At 54.3% G+C, this 17,216-nt stretch overlaps 2 protein-coding genes and 1 long non-coding RNA gene across 3 annotated transcripts in view; 2 read left to right on the top strand and 1 right to left on the bottom strand.

Annotated features, from left to right (window-relative positions):
• Positions 1-5,151, top strand: part of LOC116833773 (protein ABHD1-like) — a 12,840-nt gene extending 7,689 nt beyond the window's left edge. The window contains exons 4-8 of the mRNA XM_075068243.1: positions 1,884-1,930; positions 2,524-2,759; positions 4,447-4,614; positions 4,683-4,848; positions 4,932-5,151. Of these exons, the coding sequence (XP_074924344.1) occupies positions 1,884-1,930; positions 2,524-2,759; positions 4,447-4,614; positions 4,683-4,848; positions 4,932-5,137 (823 nt within the window). The 3' untranslated portion in view covers positions 5,138-5,151. The remainder of the gene's footprint in view (positions 1-1,883; positions 1,931-2,523; positions 2,760-4,446; positions 4,615-4,682; positions 4,849-4,931) is intronic.
• The window catches only part of LOC142047084 (uncharacterized), a 154,612-nt gene that overhangs the window by 30,962 nt on the left and 106,434 nt on the right, over positions 1-17,216 (top strand). The window lies entirely within an intron of this gene.
• PREB (prolactin regulatory element binding) lies at positions 5,702-12,942 on the bottom strand. Its single transcript, XM_032795470.2, has 5 exons — positions 12,411-12,942; positions 11,417-11,736; positions 6,797-6,961; positions 6,385-6,544; positions 5,702-6,189 (listed from the first exon to the last, which is right to left on the bottom strand). Exons 1-5 carry the CDS (start codon positions 12,529-12,531, stop codon positions 6,095-6,097), a joined length of 861 nt encoding a protein of 286 aa, XP_032651361.1. The 5' UTR covers positions 12,532-12,942; the 3' UTR covers positions 5,702-6,094.

Genomic DNA, 17,216 nt, shown 5'->3' with positions numbered 1-17,216 from the left:
CAGCTCTGAGCCCCGCCCGAGCTGGGAGCGATGGGGGGCGTCCCAACCCAAGAGCCCCCCTCGCTTGGTGACACCCCTCCTCCAGGCAGAGGGGCTGAGACTGTGTAGTGGGGTGCTTGGAGCCACTGAACCTGGGATGATGGAGACCATGCCAAGTGGGGGTGCAGCAGCCCCCAGTTCCATCACCGATGTCCCAGAGCCTCAGTTGGGGCTCCTGCCGCTCCTAGCCTGGAGCTCAGAACTGACAACCAGCTATTGGGCGCCGAGACCTGCCTAGGGCTGAGCTGCCTCCGCTGGTTCGCTCCCTCCAAGCCCTTGGGGCATTGTTCTGGCCTGGCTGGTGGCTGGGACTCGCCAGTGGGTGCAGCCTGTCCTGGACGGTGCCAGGTTCCTGGGCACGGCTGTGCTGACCTCGTTTCAGGTCAGTCCCGGCAGAGCGTCCTTGCTCCATCGCACAGCTGGGGAGTGTCTCACTTCCCGCTGGGTGGAGCATGTGGCTAGGAGGCAGGGGCTGAGCAGGGAAGACCCCCTCCAGGCTGGAACAGAGCCTAGTGCCTCAGGCGCTAGCTCGGGCCCTGCTGGTGTTATGTCTCAGTTGTTTTCGGATGCTGAATGCCAGCTGGCGAGCTGTGATGAGACGACCTCCAGTCAGCCCCCTCATCCTCTGCTCTGGGCGTTGGCCCCACAAGTCTCCTGTTGGGGGGTGCCCTGGGGGACAGCCACTCCCTCCCAGCCCCACGTGGTGCCATCTCTGTTTCCTGGTTCCTCTCCGCCCTCCTCCGTGGGCCCATTCACCTCTGACCTTAGAACGGCGCCGCCTGTCCCCGCTCAGCTGGGTGGGCCAGGGCCCTAGCCTGGAGTCTGGTTCTCAGGGATGATGGTGACCCCCCCCGCCGCCGGGTGCTGCCTGCACACCCTCGTTCCCAGCACCTGGGGGCTGGATGGGACCAGCTACCGGGGCTTCTCGGCATGTGAGTTGGGGCCGGGCTCTGTCCTGCTGGCTCAGCCCCATGTCGGGGATCTCGGGGGCCGTGGCTATGCTTGTGCCAGGGCCTCGTGAACGTGAGGGCTCTGACACAAGCTGGTAGCTGGGGGCCTTGAGCCAGGCCATCCTTGGGCTCAGGCTGCCTCAGCTCTCCCTATTTCTCCCCAGAGGCCCCTGCTGTGTGGCGGCTTGTCGTTCTGCCCTTCCGGAGGGCATGCCCCATTGTCGCGAGCCCTTCTACCCACGCCCTGGTGCTTCGAGGGGCGGCTCCAGACCTGCTCCGCTTTTCCTCCAGTCCCGGCCCGGCTCTTCCTACCGAAGGTGCGCTGCTGGGGTTCTCAAGCTGGGCTGCTCCATGACTCCCAGCTGTGCCCATGGGGGCCACGGCCCGAGCCCTGCTGCCCGGGCTTCACTCCACCCTGTTGCTTCCCTGCCAGCGAGCTGCTCCGCACGGCGGATGGAGGGCAGTGCTGCTGCTGGACTGGGCGGACAATGCAGAGAGCCAGCGTACCCGGAGCCTGGCACGCGCCCACCGTCCTGCTGGCTGCCAGGCCATCACCGCAACAGCCAGCCACCATGTCCTGCACCTGGTGCAGCAGGCCTCCCGCGCAGGGTTCAGGTGAGATGCTGCATGGGGAGCGCGGCCCCGGGTGACAGGGGCCCGGCCTCATGGTCAGCCCCTGAGGCATCTGTGGTCAGTGCCAGCCTCTGCGGGGCATTGGGGAAGGGAGGTTGGTGGTCGTGGGTGAAGGTTGGATATGGGGGGTGGGGATGTGGGGGGAAGGGGGCTGGTGGGGATGAGAGGAGTGGGGATGGAGGGGAAGGGGGGACATGGAGAGTGGGGATGGAGGGGTCATGGGGAAGGGGGCAGGGGAGCCTCATCCATCTCTCTCCCCAGGACTGTTGTGTTCAATAACCGAGGGTGCAAGGGGAGGGCTGCGTGCTGTGAGTGAGCGTGTGTCCCTCGGGGGGGCCTTGGGGCCCGGCATCAACACAGAGATCTGGCCCAGGGCTCTGGACGGCCGTGGCCCTAGAGGGAGGGAGGGCTTGGCCCCATGGGCTCCCAGCAACGTCAGAGCTGACTGTCCCATCTATGACAGGCCCCAAAACAATGGGGCTAAGCCAGCTGTGACCCTCAAGAGCAGCATCTCGGCCTCTCTGGGGCTGGTTCTCTGAGAACAGCTGCCTCCATGGAGCGCGGCAGCTGGCAAGCCTGGGAAGGGGCTGGATAAGACAGCAGAAATATCCAGTTACCTCTGTATAAATCCATGGGCCACTCACACTGGAACACTGCGGGTGGCTGGTGGTCAGCCCAGCTCAGAAAAGGATCCTTTATGTGCAGGAGATTAGGGGGATAGAACAGCTTCCGTCTGAGGAGAGATTAATAAGACTGGGACTTTTCAGCTTGGCAAAGAGACGACAAAGGGAATGTGACAGGATCTGTAAATCTATGCAGTGGTGTGCAGAGAGTGACTAGGAAGTGTTCTTTACTCCTTCGCATACCACAAGAACAAGGGGCCACCAAACGAAATGAACAGGCGCAGGTTTGAAAACAAACCAAAAGGAAGTATTCCTTCATACAAATGGGCAGTCAACACTGTGGAACTCCTTGCAGGAGATTGTTAGTGAAGGCCTAAGACTAGAACAGGGTTCAATTGCAAGAATAGAGAAGTTCCTGGAGGACACGGATCCATCAATGGCTGTTAACCAGGCTGGCATGGCGATGAGTGCCCCAGACTTCGTGCTTATGCACAGGAGCCTGGAATTCTGGTCGGTACAGGATGGATCCTGGACGATTCCCTGCTTTGAATTCATTGCTCTGGCGGCACCTTGGCCGGGCTGCTCTCAGAGCTGGGTCCTGGCTAGCTGGCCCATGTGCTGGCCGCACTTTGCTCCATCCCACCTGCAACGGCACTATTTCAGGGCTGAACCCTCGCGCCATGCCCCTTCGGAGGCCAGGACCCCCCTCCCTTGCATGCAAAGAGTTGGGAGTCTAACATAGTCATGAACACTCCGGTCTGTATAGCTCCAGGTTGCCCCATTAACCTAGAGGAGCGTCAAGCCAGGACACCCGACCGCAGCCCCCTAGCTCTGCTCTTCTCTTTAGACCTCCAGACACTTCTGCGCAGAGCAACACGAGCTACTGCAGACCAGTGGTCACTCACATCAAGCCCAGCACCCACGGCACCCAAAACTACCTGGCTGTGGGAGTATCGCTAGAGCGGGAGTGAGGAGCGGGGCCATCCCTGGGGCTGACAAGAGGGATGATGGGGTTAATCGTCCCAGGTATGATGTGGTTAATGTTTCTCCCCCCCCCCCACAAGCTGTGGGAATAGCATAGGGAGGTGCGCTGTGCACAGGCACAGGGAGGGGAACAGTTAATCCGAAGCCACCAGCTCACTGCTAGTTGCTGGTCTCCCTCAGGATCCTGGTGCTGAGAAGTACCTAGCGCGCACAGGGGCGCAACACGGGGCTAGGTGGCTGCCAATGACCTTGTCCGTCCCTGCGACATGGGAGGCTCCAGACGCTGCACTGGAGCAGCCTGCTGCAACTTCCTTGGCTTATCAAGCCGGCGCCTCAGCGGCCACACCTCCGCCCTCGTGAGCCGGTCAATGGGAACTGGGTCAGGGGGCCTGGAGGGCTGCGTAACACAGAGGCTTGGGGAGACTCGGGGCTGGATACCTGACCCCCACCCCCTAGTATGGTGGGGAGGTGTGGGGCCTGTCATATCCGTCACAGTTCAGGGGTGCGCTGTCAAGCCCCCCTACGAGAATCCTCCTTGGGCGATGCTCTGGAAACTGTCGGCCACCAAGCCAGGCAGGACTTACTGGGGAGCCTCCGCGTCACCTTGGAGCAGACTTGTTCAGGGCAAGAAGCTCACACGTCTTCACCTCCTGGGTCTCTCCTTGGAGCATTCAGCATCCTCTGCCCCTCTGTGGGCTTCCCATAGCGAGTCCGCCCCAGCGGGGTCCTGGGGAAGCCACAGGGTCCTGCACCCCCACTTTGCAGTCAGACGTGACTCTCAGCCAGCCAGTAACACAGAGGTTTATTCGATGACAGGAACAGGGTCTAAAACAGAGCTTGTGGGTACAGAGAACCGGACCCCTCGGCTGGGTCCATTCTGGGGGGCAGTGAGCCAGACTCCCATGTCTGCACTTCACTCCTTTTCCCCAGCAAGCTCCAGACTAACCACCCCCTCCAGCTCCTCCTCCTCTGCTCAGCCCCTTTCCCGGGCCAGGAGGTCACCTCATCCCTTTGTCTCCAACACCTTCAGTTGGCACCTTTGCAGAGGGGGGGGGCCCAGGCCATCAGTTGCTAGGAGACAGAGTGCCAGGCATTTAGGTGCACTGGCCCCTTGCTCTGCAGCAACCATGCACCCTCATTCCACCACCTAGATATTAAGAACTGCCTAGGGGACACTGAGGCACCAACACAGTATTCAGAGCAAACATTAAGAACAGTCCCAGTTCATCACACTGGTACAGAAGGGTCAGGAGGCTGCGGGGCTGGTTGATGGGGGTCAGGGGGCTCTTGCCTGTCTTGCTTGGCAGTCCCCTGCTGACTGTGGGGCTCGTTGCAGGTACAGGAAGGTGATTGCAGAGAAGGTGGATGTGCAGCACGTACTGCAGGTATGGTGTGTCCCCCCCCGCCCCACATATCCTCCCCACCCCTGGCCCTGACCCTCTCTCTGCCCCAGGCGCACAGCATCCGGGAGTTTGATGAGCGCTACACAGCCGTGGTGTTCGGCTACGGGACGTGTGCTGCATACTACCGGGACGCCAGCCCCTCGCACTCAGTACACGCCGTGCTCCTGCCCGTGCTGTGCCTCAATGCAGCCGATGACCCCTTCTCGCCGCTGCAGGGTGAGTGCTGGGGGGCCAGGGGCTCTGGGCCCAGCGGGGGGCTCTGGGCCCAGCACGCGGCTGCCTGACTCACTCTCTTTCAGCTATCCCCCTGGCTGCGGCACGGCGTCTCCCCACGCTGGCGGTGCTGGTGACGGCGCACGGCGGGCACATCGGCTTCCTGGAGGGGCTCTTCCCTCGGCACGAGAGCTACATGGACCGCGTCTTCACCCAGTTCCTCGCTGCCGCCTTCGAGCACAGCCAGGAGCTGAGCCGCAGCCTGGGACCTGAGCGCCCAGCCCCACAATAAACCTCCTACCTGGCTACCTCCTGTCCTCTATGAGCTACAGGGAGGAGACAGGGTGCCAGGCCAGGGCTCGGCTGCAGCAACACCAACTGCCGGCAGGCCTGTACCCAGGGCTGGGGACAGCCCGGGCTCTAGGGCAGGGCTGAGAGCCTAGAGGGGAAAGGCCCTGCTGGATCCCTGCCCGGGGATGACTGGGGGAGCTGTATGGAGACCAGCTTTGGGTGCCTCGCTGCCCAGGTTCTTCCCAGGGGGTATCCTACCCCCCGTGGTCAGCCCCTGGGGGAGAGGCAGAACCATGGCCGTGCACCCCTGGGCAGCTGAACAGGGAGGGCTTCCCCCAGCCAGGCTCTGGCTCAGAGGAGCTTATAGCAAGCCAGGCCTGCCTGACACCCAGCCCAGGGCCAATGGAGCCAACTGGCTAGGGTCTCACGCAGTGACTGGCCCAACCTGTGCCCAGACCCAGGGGGGCACCGTAGAGAAAACAGGATTTTCTGTTCATTGCACCCCTCGCAGTTCCTCCCATGGGCTCTGCAGCCCCCCAGCATGCACAGGCAGGGGAGCGACAGGTCAGACTCCAGTTTTAATGACAGCCAGTGAGCTGCAGCAGGAGCACAGGTAGACACTGCTGGCACGTCACTGGATGGGCATCATGGGGCGACTGGCACAGACTGGGCTCTCCACCACCCAGAGCATCTTACCATTCCTGAGAGCTCAGGCAGCGCCCATCCCATCTAGGGAGACACCCAGCGCACACATCTCCACAATGGGCAGGCAGGGCCGGGGCTAGGCCCTATGCAGGAGCACCCGGCGTGGGGCCAGGGGGGCTGCAGGTCTCTGAGCTGCTTCACATTGTCCCGGGGGCAGAGCCGGGCCGGACCGGACCGGACCAGGCAGGCAAGGGCCCTGAGGTGCCCCAGGCAGGGGCAGAGTCTTTTGCTGTCCCCGCAGGGCTCCTCACACCTACAGGAAGCCGGGGAAGGCCAGCTGCAGTAGCAGGATGGTGGCCACCACCAGGCCAGTGCAGAGCAGCAGCAGCAGCCACACGGGAAAGGTGCCTGTGGGAGAGAAGGAGCTGGCTCAGGGGGAACCAGCCACCGGGAGGGGAGGGGCAAGGGAGGGGGCCTCAACCCAGGGTAGGGCCTCAGATCAAGCTGGGGGGCCCCGCATCAGGGGGGCCCTGCTAGGGTCTAGCTGGAGCAGGGAAGAAGCCTGGGGCAGAACCCCTCCCCCCAGGGGCCCAGGGCACGTACGCCTGGGGGGCAGCAGGTGCAGCTTGCAGCGGCTGTCCACGGCCACGCTGAGCAGGGCAGCCTCGTTCTCGGCCAGCAGCTCCCGACCCCGCCGGCTCTCAGGCAGGAAGGCCACGTCTGTCACCACAATGCCATGTGCCTCCTTCACGTAGTACAGCCTCTGCGGGGAGGGCAGGGTCATGGGCATCGCCACAGGCCAAGCCATCTACTGGGCCCTGCCCAGGATGCAGCTGCCTCTGGGGTTCTTCAGCCCTGCACAGCCCGAGGCAGGAGCTCAGGAGGCAGGGGGGTGCACGTCCAGAGCTAGGTCAACGCCCAGCTCCCCAGGGGCCCTGGAGATTCCCCCCACCCCACTTCCCACAGCCCTGCCCACAGGGACCCCCGCCCCCCCAAGCACCAGGCAGCCACTTACCTGCAGCGAGAAGGAGACATGAATGGCAACCGAGCCTGTCACGGTGCCCAGCCCCAGAAACGTGCCCGAGTCACTGGTGGGACAGATGTCACCGGACAGCTGCTCAGACAGATACACAGCACAGACCCTCACCCTGACACCCCCCGCCCGAGAACTGGGCCAGCGCTACACCCCCAGCCCTCACCCTGACCCCCGCAGCCCTGCCCGCCTGAGAACTGGGCCAGCGCTACACCCCCAGCCCTCACCCTGACCCCCGAGTGCATAGGCAGTGACGCAAATGTCCCAGGGTGGTGAGGCAAGCCTCGGGGCTGTGATCTAAGCTGGTGAGTGGCTTCCCAACAGATCCAGGAAACAACATAGAGTTCTCTGTCCGAAGAGTGGCAGTGCTAGGACAGTAGATACTGCGCAGAACTCAAATCAGGCTCTTGGTAGAGGACCGAGGTTGAGAGAAGACATAGCACATAGGGTGGAGAGGGGAATTTTTTTTTGTTTTTTTTAATCATAGTGTGGATGGGGGCAAGGCCAGAATGGTACAGTAAGTACTGAGAAGCGGTATGTTAGCCAGGCTAACAATCTAGTACCTGGTAAAATGGCAGTTGCTCCAGGTTAATCAAGGGCAACCTGGAGCATTAAGATCTTTTAGAAAAGGCAGTGAGCTACGCTACTTTAATTAGAACCTGCAGCGCAATCAAAGGCAGGCTATCAGGGCCCCTGGTTTAAAAAAGGAGCTACTCCAGTCAGGCAGGGAGGAGCCAGGAAGAAGGAGCGTGGGAGAGGAGGCCGGGAGCAAGAAGGCAAGGGCTGAGAGTGAGAGCGAGAGCGTGTACTGCTGGAAGGATTGAGGAGACAAGCGTTATCAGACATCAGGAGGAAGGTCCTGTGGTAAGGTAAGAAGGGTGTTTGGAGGAGGCGCATGGGGAAGTAGCCAGGGAAGTTGTAGCTGTCTGCAGCTGTTACAGGAGGGCACTATAGATAGCTGTGATCCCAGGGCTGGGCTGGAACCCAGAGTGAGGGCTGGCGGGTTCCCTCCCTCCCAACTCCTGATCCCCAGACACGGAGGAGGGGCTGACCCGCAGACAGTGGGTTCCACAAGAGGGGAGATACTGAGTGAACAAAAATCCGCCATAAGTGCAGGACCCACCAAGGTAGAGGAGGAACTTTGTCACAATAGATAGATAGATATATATATGGATAGCATCATATGACACTATTAGCATTTTTTAACCTTAGAAAGCACTGGTAAAACAATTTCATTAATTAAAACATCAGTGCCCTTGGGGCTTGTATACACTGTGTTTTGATTTTAATTCATGGAGCCTCGCAGTTAGTTACACTGGTGCCAAATAAAAATGCTTCAGTGGAACTTTCCGCAGATTAAGCTGCTTTTATACAAAGTTTTATACTGACATTACAACACATTTGATTAAAATGCAGAACAATTTCAGGTTGGGTGTCATGTGGCTGTATGCAAGCATAAATTTAGCTGAGTCTGCAGATGCAACCATGCAGGTGTTTCTGTAATTTTGACTCAGTTGGGAAAATTGTCAATGTTCAGTGGCCCACAAAATCACACATCCATTTGTGGTTCATTGCAATCGGAGTTTCATAATCACTTCACTAGGGATGGGTACTGAATTCCCAAGTAAAACATTTGTGAATTGGGTCTGACACTAGAATCAGGTTAATTCTGGGAGTAATGCAAGCATCAAGAATTTCAACTCAAGTCTAAATTGAGTAACTCTCAGATCTAAAGCTGGAGATAGGATAAAAGAGGAATCATTTATCTGCACATCCCTTCTCGCCACAAAAGCAAACACTAAGATTTCTTATAAAATGGAATGTCTAAACCATTCCTGATTTGGAATTTCCAAATACTAAACTAACTCAAGTTTGCTCACCTCCCTGTGAAGCAGAGATGGGCCCCAGCACAACCCTGCATCTGAACACTTTCAAATTCAGAACCAAATGTTGCAGCTTGAGCCCATTATTAATTAATAAAATAGAGCTATTATTATTTTTGTGTACTTATTTATTTTTACAGCCACCAAAAGTATGCTAGTTAGTTTAGTGGACAAGTGGAAAGACGAAATATCTGCCCCAAAGAACTTACATGCTTTGATGGAAGTCCATAGTTGTGCATGTACTTTTGTGCTTTGCTAGTCTGAAATATATTTTAAGGCAGGACAATCCAAACGGGAGTAATAAACTGTAGACAGGGGTTTTGGCTACACTTGCGAGTTACAGTGCAATAAAGCAGCCCCGTGCGCCCTAGTTCACTCCCCGTCCACACTGGGAAGGCACGTAGAGCGCTCTGACTCCGCAGCTACAGAGCTGCTGGTACTCCACCTCGGCAAGTGGAATAACATTTGCTGCGCCCCCGCTGGAGTGCTGCGGCACCAGTGTGAACGAGCTGTTGCGTTACTACGCTGTGATCAGCCTCCAGAAACGTCCCATAATCCCCTTAAGTCAAGTGGCCACTCTTGTCATTGTTGTGAAATCGGCTGCAGGAATGCAGAAATGCCCTTTCAAAGCTCCGTTTCGGAGAAGCCGGCTGCTTATCAGCTCTGAGAAAAGCAAACATTTACTGTTTGCTCTGAGTGAGTGAGAGAGAGAGGGGTCTGAACTTACAAGACAGCATGCTGACACACTCTCAGCACCCCAAAACCCCACTCTTTCTCCCCCCATATACACACAACACACTCCCTGTCATACTCCCACCCCTGCATTTGAAAAGCACATTACAGTCACTTGCATGCTGGGATAGCTGCCCATAATGCACCGCTCCCAATGCCACTGCAAGTGCCGCAAATATGGCCACGCCAGTGCGCAGGAAGTTGTCAGTGTGGACAGACTGCAGTGCTTTCCCTAATGTGCTCTCTGAAGGCAGGTTTAACTCACAGCGCTCTACATCTGCAAGTGTCGCCAAGCCCCCAATGGGGAGGCCAAGGAAGTGGTTATGGCAGTTTCAGCAATGGTTACACCTTCTAAAACTATACATTCAGTGCTCAGCTGCTTCAATGGGATATAATTACACCTGAAAATTGGAAAGTTCCCCAGAAGTAGCTCAGTGTTAGCGATGCGTGTATTCAGGGTCTGCTCTGGTGCACTGCTGCTAACATTCTGAATATTACCTCACTGCACTCTCCTTTCCAGTCCATAGATCATTCTAATCTGAGAACATCTAGATTTTACCTACGACGTGAAGCAGGATGAAATAACTTTTGGAAGAGCACAGACTTTATGTCATTGAAACTCAGTGAAGTAATCTAGCTAATGTTCAAGTTTTGTCTACAAAATTTCCACAGAGATAACATGATTTGGGAGGAAAGAAAGGAAACAAAATCACAGACTTATTTCCTTTGTTACCTTAAGGATCATCATGTTTACAGATTTTGAAAGAATTAGGGAAGTAATTCGTGGAATGTTTCTATGTTATGTTATTTTAGAGAATAAGTGACCTAACTGGAATTTTATCCCTTAAAATATCATGTAGAAACAAGAAAAATCTGTCCCTGACTGATGAAATAGTATAATTGAAATAACAGACATTTGCATCTAATGTAAGTGCAAGACAAATTTCCTAGTGAATTCACTTAAAAGGAGTTTTGGATACCTGTAAGTAATTACACTATCACATTCTCCAACTGATTTAATTCAGGCTGAGTAGCAACTACTGTATGTTCAAAAGATAATGAATTAAAGCAATGCTTTGGCATATCCCCTTTCTGAAATGTTAGCAGCCTCTCAAGTGGCTTGAAAAATAGGCTTCAGTAAAAGGACAGGAAAATATATGCAATTAAATTCGATCAATAAAGCTGTCCTTGACCAACATCCAAATTTTAAAAACAACTCCAACTGAATTATGAGAAACCCTTTTCTGATTTTAACTGGATGAGTTTCATTATGCATGTACCAAAATTGTGTCTCATTTTTAAAACAAGTTTGGAGAAACAAAAAGCAACTAACTTCTCCTTCTCTCCCACCACAACCTTCCCCCAAATCTAGATTTTTTTCCACTTGCAAAAAATGTAGTGAGCGCTGGGGAAGTGAAAAGGCTGTTGCACTGATGTGGAGGCATCTCACTCTTGGAGATATAATATATATATATATATATATATATATATATATATAAACTAAATGGAAGTAATTTACTNCATGTTGATAAGTGCAAAGTAATGCACATTGGAAAACATAAACCCAATTATACATACAAAAAAGAAAGATCTTGGAGCCATTGTGGATAGTTCTCTGAGACCATCTGCTCACTGTGCAGCAGTCAAAGTGAACAGAATGTTTGGCATCATTAAGAAAGAGACAGATAACAAAAAACTATCATATTGCTTTTCTATAGATGCCTGGTGTGCTCACACCTGGAATGCCGTGTGCAGCTGTGGCAACAAAAATGATGAGGGGTCTGGAACGGCTGCTATGTGAGGAGAGATTAAACAGACTGGGACGGTTCAGGCTGGCAAAGAGGCGACTAAGGGGGGGTACGACAGAGATCCAGAGAATCATGCCTGGTGGGGAGCGAGTGACTAGGGAAGTGTTATTTACCCCTTCTCATAATACAAGAGCCTGGGGTCACCCACTGCAATTAACAGGCAGCAACAGGACGCGTTAGGGGCCCTGTCTAGCACTGACTGGCCCCCGCCCACCCAGGGGGAGACCTGAAGGATCTTGGGCAGGGACCCCAGCTGACATCACCTCCCGCAGGGCAGCTCCTACCTCCCAGACTCGGAGGAAGCCGTCGGCGCCGCCCGTGGCCAGCAGCGAATGGTCGGCGCTGACACGCACGGCCTTCTGCAGCGCGTCGGGGCTGAAGTCTGTCTGCACGCTGCACAGCGTCTCCACTGCCACCTCGCCCGCCTCGCTCGTGTCGCCCTCGCCCTTTTCAGAGGGGCTGGGGGCCTTCCGCTTGCGGGGACCCTTCTCCGCACCGCCTGGGATGGGCAGAGCAATGACAGCCCACCCCAGCCAGGCGTCTCAGACCCCTGCCCCCACCTGCTTCCCACAGCGCCCCCTGCTGGGTGAGGCCAGGAGCTCCTCCCCACCAGCTCCTGCCCCCCCCCCAGCACCCCCTGCTGGGTGAGGCCAGGAGCTCCCCCATGCCAGCTCCTGCCTGCCCCCGCCACAGCACCTCCTGCTGGGCGAGGCCGGGACCCCCCCTCTGCCAGCTCCTGCCTGCCCCCGCCACAGCACCCCCTGCTGGGCGGGGCGAGGCCAGGAGCTCCCCCCCCCCCGCTCGCTCCTGCCCTTCCCCACACACACAGCGCCCCCTGCTGGGCAAGGCAGCGACAGAGTATCCAGGAGCTTCGCCCCCAGCCAGCTCCTGCCCACCCCCAGTGCTCCTGCTGGGTGAGGCCGGGAGCTCCCCCCGCAAGCTCTTGCCCCCTCCCACCGCGCTCCCTGCTGGGCAAGGTGGGGACAGAGTAGCCAGGAGCTCCCCTGCTCCCCCACAGCCAGCTCTTGCCCCCTCCCACCGCTCCCTGCTGGGCAAGGCCGGGGCAGAGGAGCTGTTACTTTGGTACTGCTGGGAAGTCAGCCCAGGCTAGAGCTGCAAACACCCACCGAGGCCGCCCCTTTCCGGGCTGGCACCGGGGGCTGCGCGTCTCACCTGCCTTGCTTGGGGCGCTGCTGCTGCTTTTCTTGTCTGGCCCCTGCAGGCGGAAGCGGAGAATGTGGCAGCTGGCGTCCTGCCCTGCCGCGATGACGTCGCCCGCCAGCGCCATGCTCATGGTGGCCCGGGTCTCTGTGTCATGGGAGTGCAGCAGCGAGGCGCTGAGCTGGCCCCCAATCTGCTCCAGCTGGAGGAAGTGCTGCAGGGAGCACAGGGAGACACCAGGGCGATCAGGGATGGGGGTCGGGCAGGGGACCCCTGAGGACACCCAGGGCTGGGCCCACCGCGCAGACTCCACGCCCGCTTCAGGCAGCCCCAGAAATGGTGCTCTCCAGCTGAGCCATCGCACCCCAGCAGCACTCAGTACAAGCTCCCACAAAGGCAGCTGCACGGGGAGGACAGGCGCAGCACAGGCCCACTGCCTGCCCCCCAAGCCGCACGAGCCCGGCCCCAGAGCCTGGCCCAAAACCACCAACAGCCCAGAAGGTGCTGGAAGTGCATGATCCCCCCAGCCCTGCCGGTGCCCCTCACTCCCNCACAAGGGTGTTGCAACAATAAATACAAAGTAAATATAAGTTACAAAGACTTTGAGGTCCTACAGTGATGGTACATAGAAATGCTTTGGTAGACAGAAGTCCTCCAGAGAAAACATGTAACATTGCAGATTCTTCAAGCTTTGAGGGACTAACCTTAAAAATAATAGGGTATGCAAATCGTTGACTTCTTTGCTGAAAACACCAGGAAGGTGTTCCCAAATTTAGGGCTAGATTGTGGTGGCATAACCTGCCTTGAGGAGACCAGGGAGGGACCTATGACTCTAAGAGTCACAGATTGTTCCTTGCTTTCATCTTACTTCAAGGACCAGTGCACCAGTAGCAGAATACGTCCCCCTCTCTTCTGGCTCATCTACACGGGCTAGTGAGCTGGGTGTGGACCAGGTTGCTCGTTCCCACCCTTGCCTGCCCACCTGTGCAGGAGGGAGAGTCTGTGTCCATGGAGGTGACTCTCTTCCACCCCTATGTTGTGACCTGCAGTCTGCACATATGGGAGAATTGTGCCCTCTTACCCCTCTACACAAAAGCGGAGGTCAAGTGACAATCTTGTCCTTACTCCTTATCCACAATTATTCAACAAATAATTTCTGTGAACAGAGCTTGGTCTGTTTTGACTAGATACATAAGTCACATGTGGGGCCACGGGACTCTAGGTCACGTGGCCTAAGTCAGGGTGTTGGTGATGTAGAAGCTGCTGCTGTGGACCTATACCACCAGAGGATTCCCTATACTACCTAGAGAGCTCCCTCTAAGGCCAGATAAGATGACTTTAAAACTACTTTGTACTACCAGAGTGGCACAAACCAGCCTTAATGAACTAGACTCAACTCTCTGTGTGGACCTGATTCATATTATTATTTGCCTTGCTGTAGTGCCTAGGAGCCTTAGTCACGGACCAGGACCCCATTGTGTCAGGCGCTGTACTAACACAGAACAGGACGACCGGCCTTTGTTCCAGGGAGCTTACAATCTAAAGTACCTCTCCTATAGACCCCAATCCTGCAGTGAAAGCCACCCACACAGATCCACTGAAGTCAGGCTCCTTGCTGGTTTGGGGCAGTGGTGGTGTGTGTGTGGGCAAGTTGGGTCACATACTCTCCTCCCCGTCCCCTGAGTTGCTGCTTGGCTTGTACTGAGCATGCTCACACAGGCTGAGCATGCTCAGTAACATATGCTGAAGCCGCTGCCTTCACTCTATCCCCTCAGTATCGGCAGGTGTGGGTCATCTCTGGTGTGGGAGCTTGTCCACACAGATGCAGTTGCAGGATTGGGGCCTTCTGTCTTTTAAATTTTGTAAGGTGCTCAGATCTGGAAATAGATTTTGCTGAAAGGCTGGTTTGAAACCAGCAAAGTTGTCATTCGGAGCTTGTTACAAAAATGATTAAACTCTTTAATCTCATAGTAGAGCATCAAAACTCACTGGTTTCATGACAGAACTCTGAGTTTCATCTGAAGTTTGAATTTTTGGGGTTAAATTGAACCTGAAACTCAAAGTGAAGCTAGAATGCTCACAAAACTGTGTGATCTTGATACAGCTGTAGCAATTTCACTGAATTAGGCAAAGGCACTGAATTAGTTACTTGCCATGCGTTGGGGGACAGTTCTGGGAACCATCATCGTTAGCATAACACTGGGAGTTCTGGGCAGAGATCTTGGGATGTATAAGGGCCTCAAATGTGAAAGAGAATCATGTTGCAAAATTTAAGCACAGAGTAAGACAAATGCAAATAAAGAATTAGATGTAGAACCTACTGGAGCCAAGGGGAAAACTTGCATTGACTCTAATGGGAATAGGATTGAATGCAAAATGTGAAGACTGAGCAAAAGTATCTGAATCAGATTGGATGAAATTTCCTGTGGGTCAGAAGGCTGACCTGCCTAGCAGGATTATTCCCCCCCCCCCCATATTTCTGAAAACCCAAGTAACTGCTCAGTGACAAGAGAACCACCAGCTTGTACAACCTCGAGCTCTGCACATACAGAACACGATGCCCAAGCTTCTTTTATTCCCTTAGCAACAAAAGTTGGCACCTGTGATTGTTTGTTTTCAACGACTGACACCATGAGTTTGAACTTACATCTGTTTTGCCGAGTTATGGTAAAACAATCTTAGTAAGTGCAAAAATGCCGGCCAGATCATTTCCAGCTTGCACTGCTTCTTATTTCATTTCACATTCCACTCTGAAATTGAGAGAAACCGTGCACTGGAAGCACATGACAAGTCTGTTACAGGCTTAGGCTCGACAGCTTGACCTATTCCCCCCATAAAACTTGCTTATATAAAAGTTTTCCTAATGTCTTTTATAGTTCATCTGTGAAGGATTGTCCACCTGGTGCCTTATCACAGGCTCTGGAATGAGGCCAGGAGATGGCAACAATATGAACTGCTACAGGGGATAACAAGGACTCTGTTATGACTAGGAACGTTTGCAGTACTATAAATAACTCTATCAATATTGTGATAATGGCACTTTGAAGAGGTCTATTTTACAAGTGTTGAATGTAAGAGAGACGGCAGCTGTGCTCATTAATTCTGAAGTATGCTCCTCTCCATGTACAATTTGCAGGTGTAACAATAGGAGTGTTGACTCAATGGAGGTCTAGATAATGTTTAGATTAAAATAAAAAAAATGTCACAGTAGCATGATTACTTCCTAACAGGTCTTTATTATGTTTGGCAGAAAGAAAGCAAATGATAGTTTAATGAAAACAACATAAAGTAAAACAGAACTTTGTTACAGAATTTAGCTCTTCATAAATAGCTTCCCGTCCCCCAAAGGGCAAGTACCATAATTGACAGCAGTAGATCTTTTGATAATTAATTGCAGTAAATTATCACTTGGCATAAAAAAGGCATAATTCTAATCATTTTGCAGCCTTTCCAGCCTAACACTGAATTGAAAATGGCACTGTTGTAATTTTTTTCAAGCTAATATGAACTGAAGTACAAACTATAATGTGCTGCTTTCATATATTTTCTATGTTCATTGTCAAATTCAGATCGTTGTGTTACTTCTGTGGGATGCCTGTGCCATACGGATGACCCATTTGAGCAAAAGATTCCTATTTAGCTTGAATTAAGCTTCAGGAGAACGTGATAGTATAAATAATTGCAGAGATCCATGCAGAACAGCTTTTGTCAGAGCTGTTCTAGAACAGTAATGCCATGATTCAGAGATATGATTAGGGAAGAGGAGTGGGAATCTGGACTCTGGATTCTAATTCCTGGCTTTTCCATTGATTAAGCTTGAAGTGTAATCCACAGTCCCTTTTTACTTAATCCAGACCAGAATTTAGGGAGAGTCTATGTCAGAGATGGGCAATTATTTTTGCAGGGGGGCCACTCCACGAATTTTGGTAAGTCGTCATGTGCCGCACATTTCTATTATATTAACGGAGGAGGTGCGGGGTCTGGGAGGGAGTTTGGTGCAGGAGGGTGCTCCAGGCTGGGGCAGGGGATTGGGGTGCAGGGTCTGGGAAGGAGTTTGGTTGCAGGAGGGGATTCTGACCTGGGGCAAGAGGTTGGGGGGCAGGAGCGGGCGCAAGGTGCAGGCTCTGGCCAGGAGGCGCTTACCACAGGGGCACACAGAGATGTGCCAGGGGTGCACAGAGACATGCCCGCAGCAGCCAGCTGCTTCCAGGAGTGGTGTGGGGCCACGGCAGCCAGGCAGCCTATCTAAGTGCCCCGCTGTGCTGTGGGATTTTTAGTGGCCCAGACTCGGAGATCGCGAGGGGGTAGAGGAGGCCGGACAGAAATCTTAGTCATGATGGGCTGGACACAAATGTTTATGAACCGGATCCAGCCCATGAGTCATATTTTGCCCACCCCTGGCCTATGTGGTGATACTGGATAGGCCAGTCTGTGCTTAGTTACAGCTAGGGAGATTTAGGTTCTTCCGGGTATGTCTACACTGCAATGTAAACTCAGCTTTAAAACCCCCCTTCCATCTACACACAAATTGTGTTAACCTGGGGATGGGGAGTCTGAGCCTTAGTCTGACCGGGACCCAGGGTTCAAACCCTATTGGTTTGCACTGTAGATGCAGCCCCACTGGACTCATGCTCTGGGAGACTGCCAAAAGTCAATCACAACACTACGGGGCAACTTTCTTTGTCCTCTGGACAGTCAAGTTTGGTGGATAATCAAGTTTTCCCACACTGCACCACAAACAGAACTAGAGTGGCCACATTTCAAGGGGCACTAGGAAGTCTGGGATTTGGTTGGTTGTACTCATGTCTGCGTACTGCA

The sequence above is a fragment of the Chelonoidis abingdonii genome, chromosome 7 (genome assembly GCF_003597395.2).
Source record: "Chelonoidis abingdonii isolate Lonesome George chromosome 7, CheloAbing_2.0, whole genome shotgun sequence".
Classification (NCBI taxonomy): Eukaryota; Metazoa; Chordata; order Testudines; family Testudinidae; genus Chelonoidis; species Chelonoidis abingdonii.
Note: the sequence above shows the minus strand (reverse complement) of the source record. Positions and strands in the feature narration are given on the sequence as shown.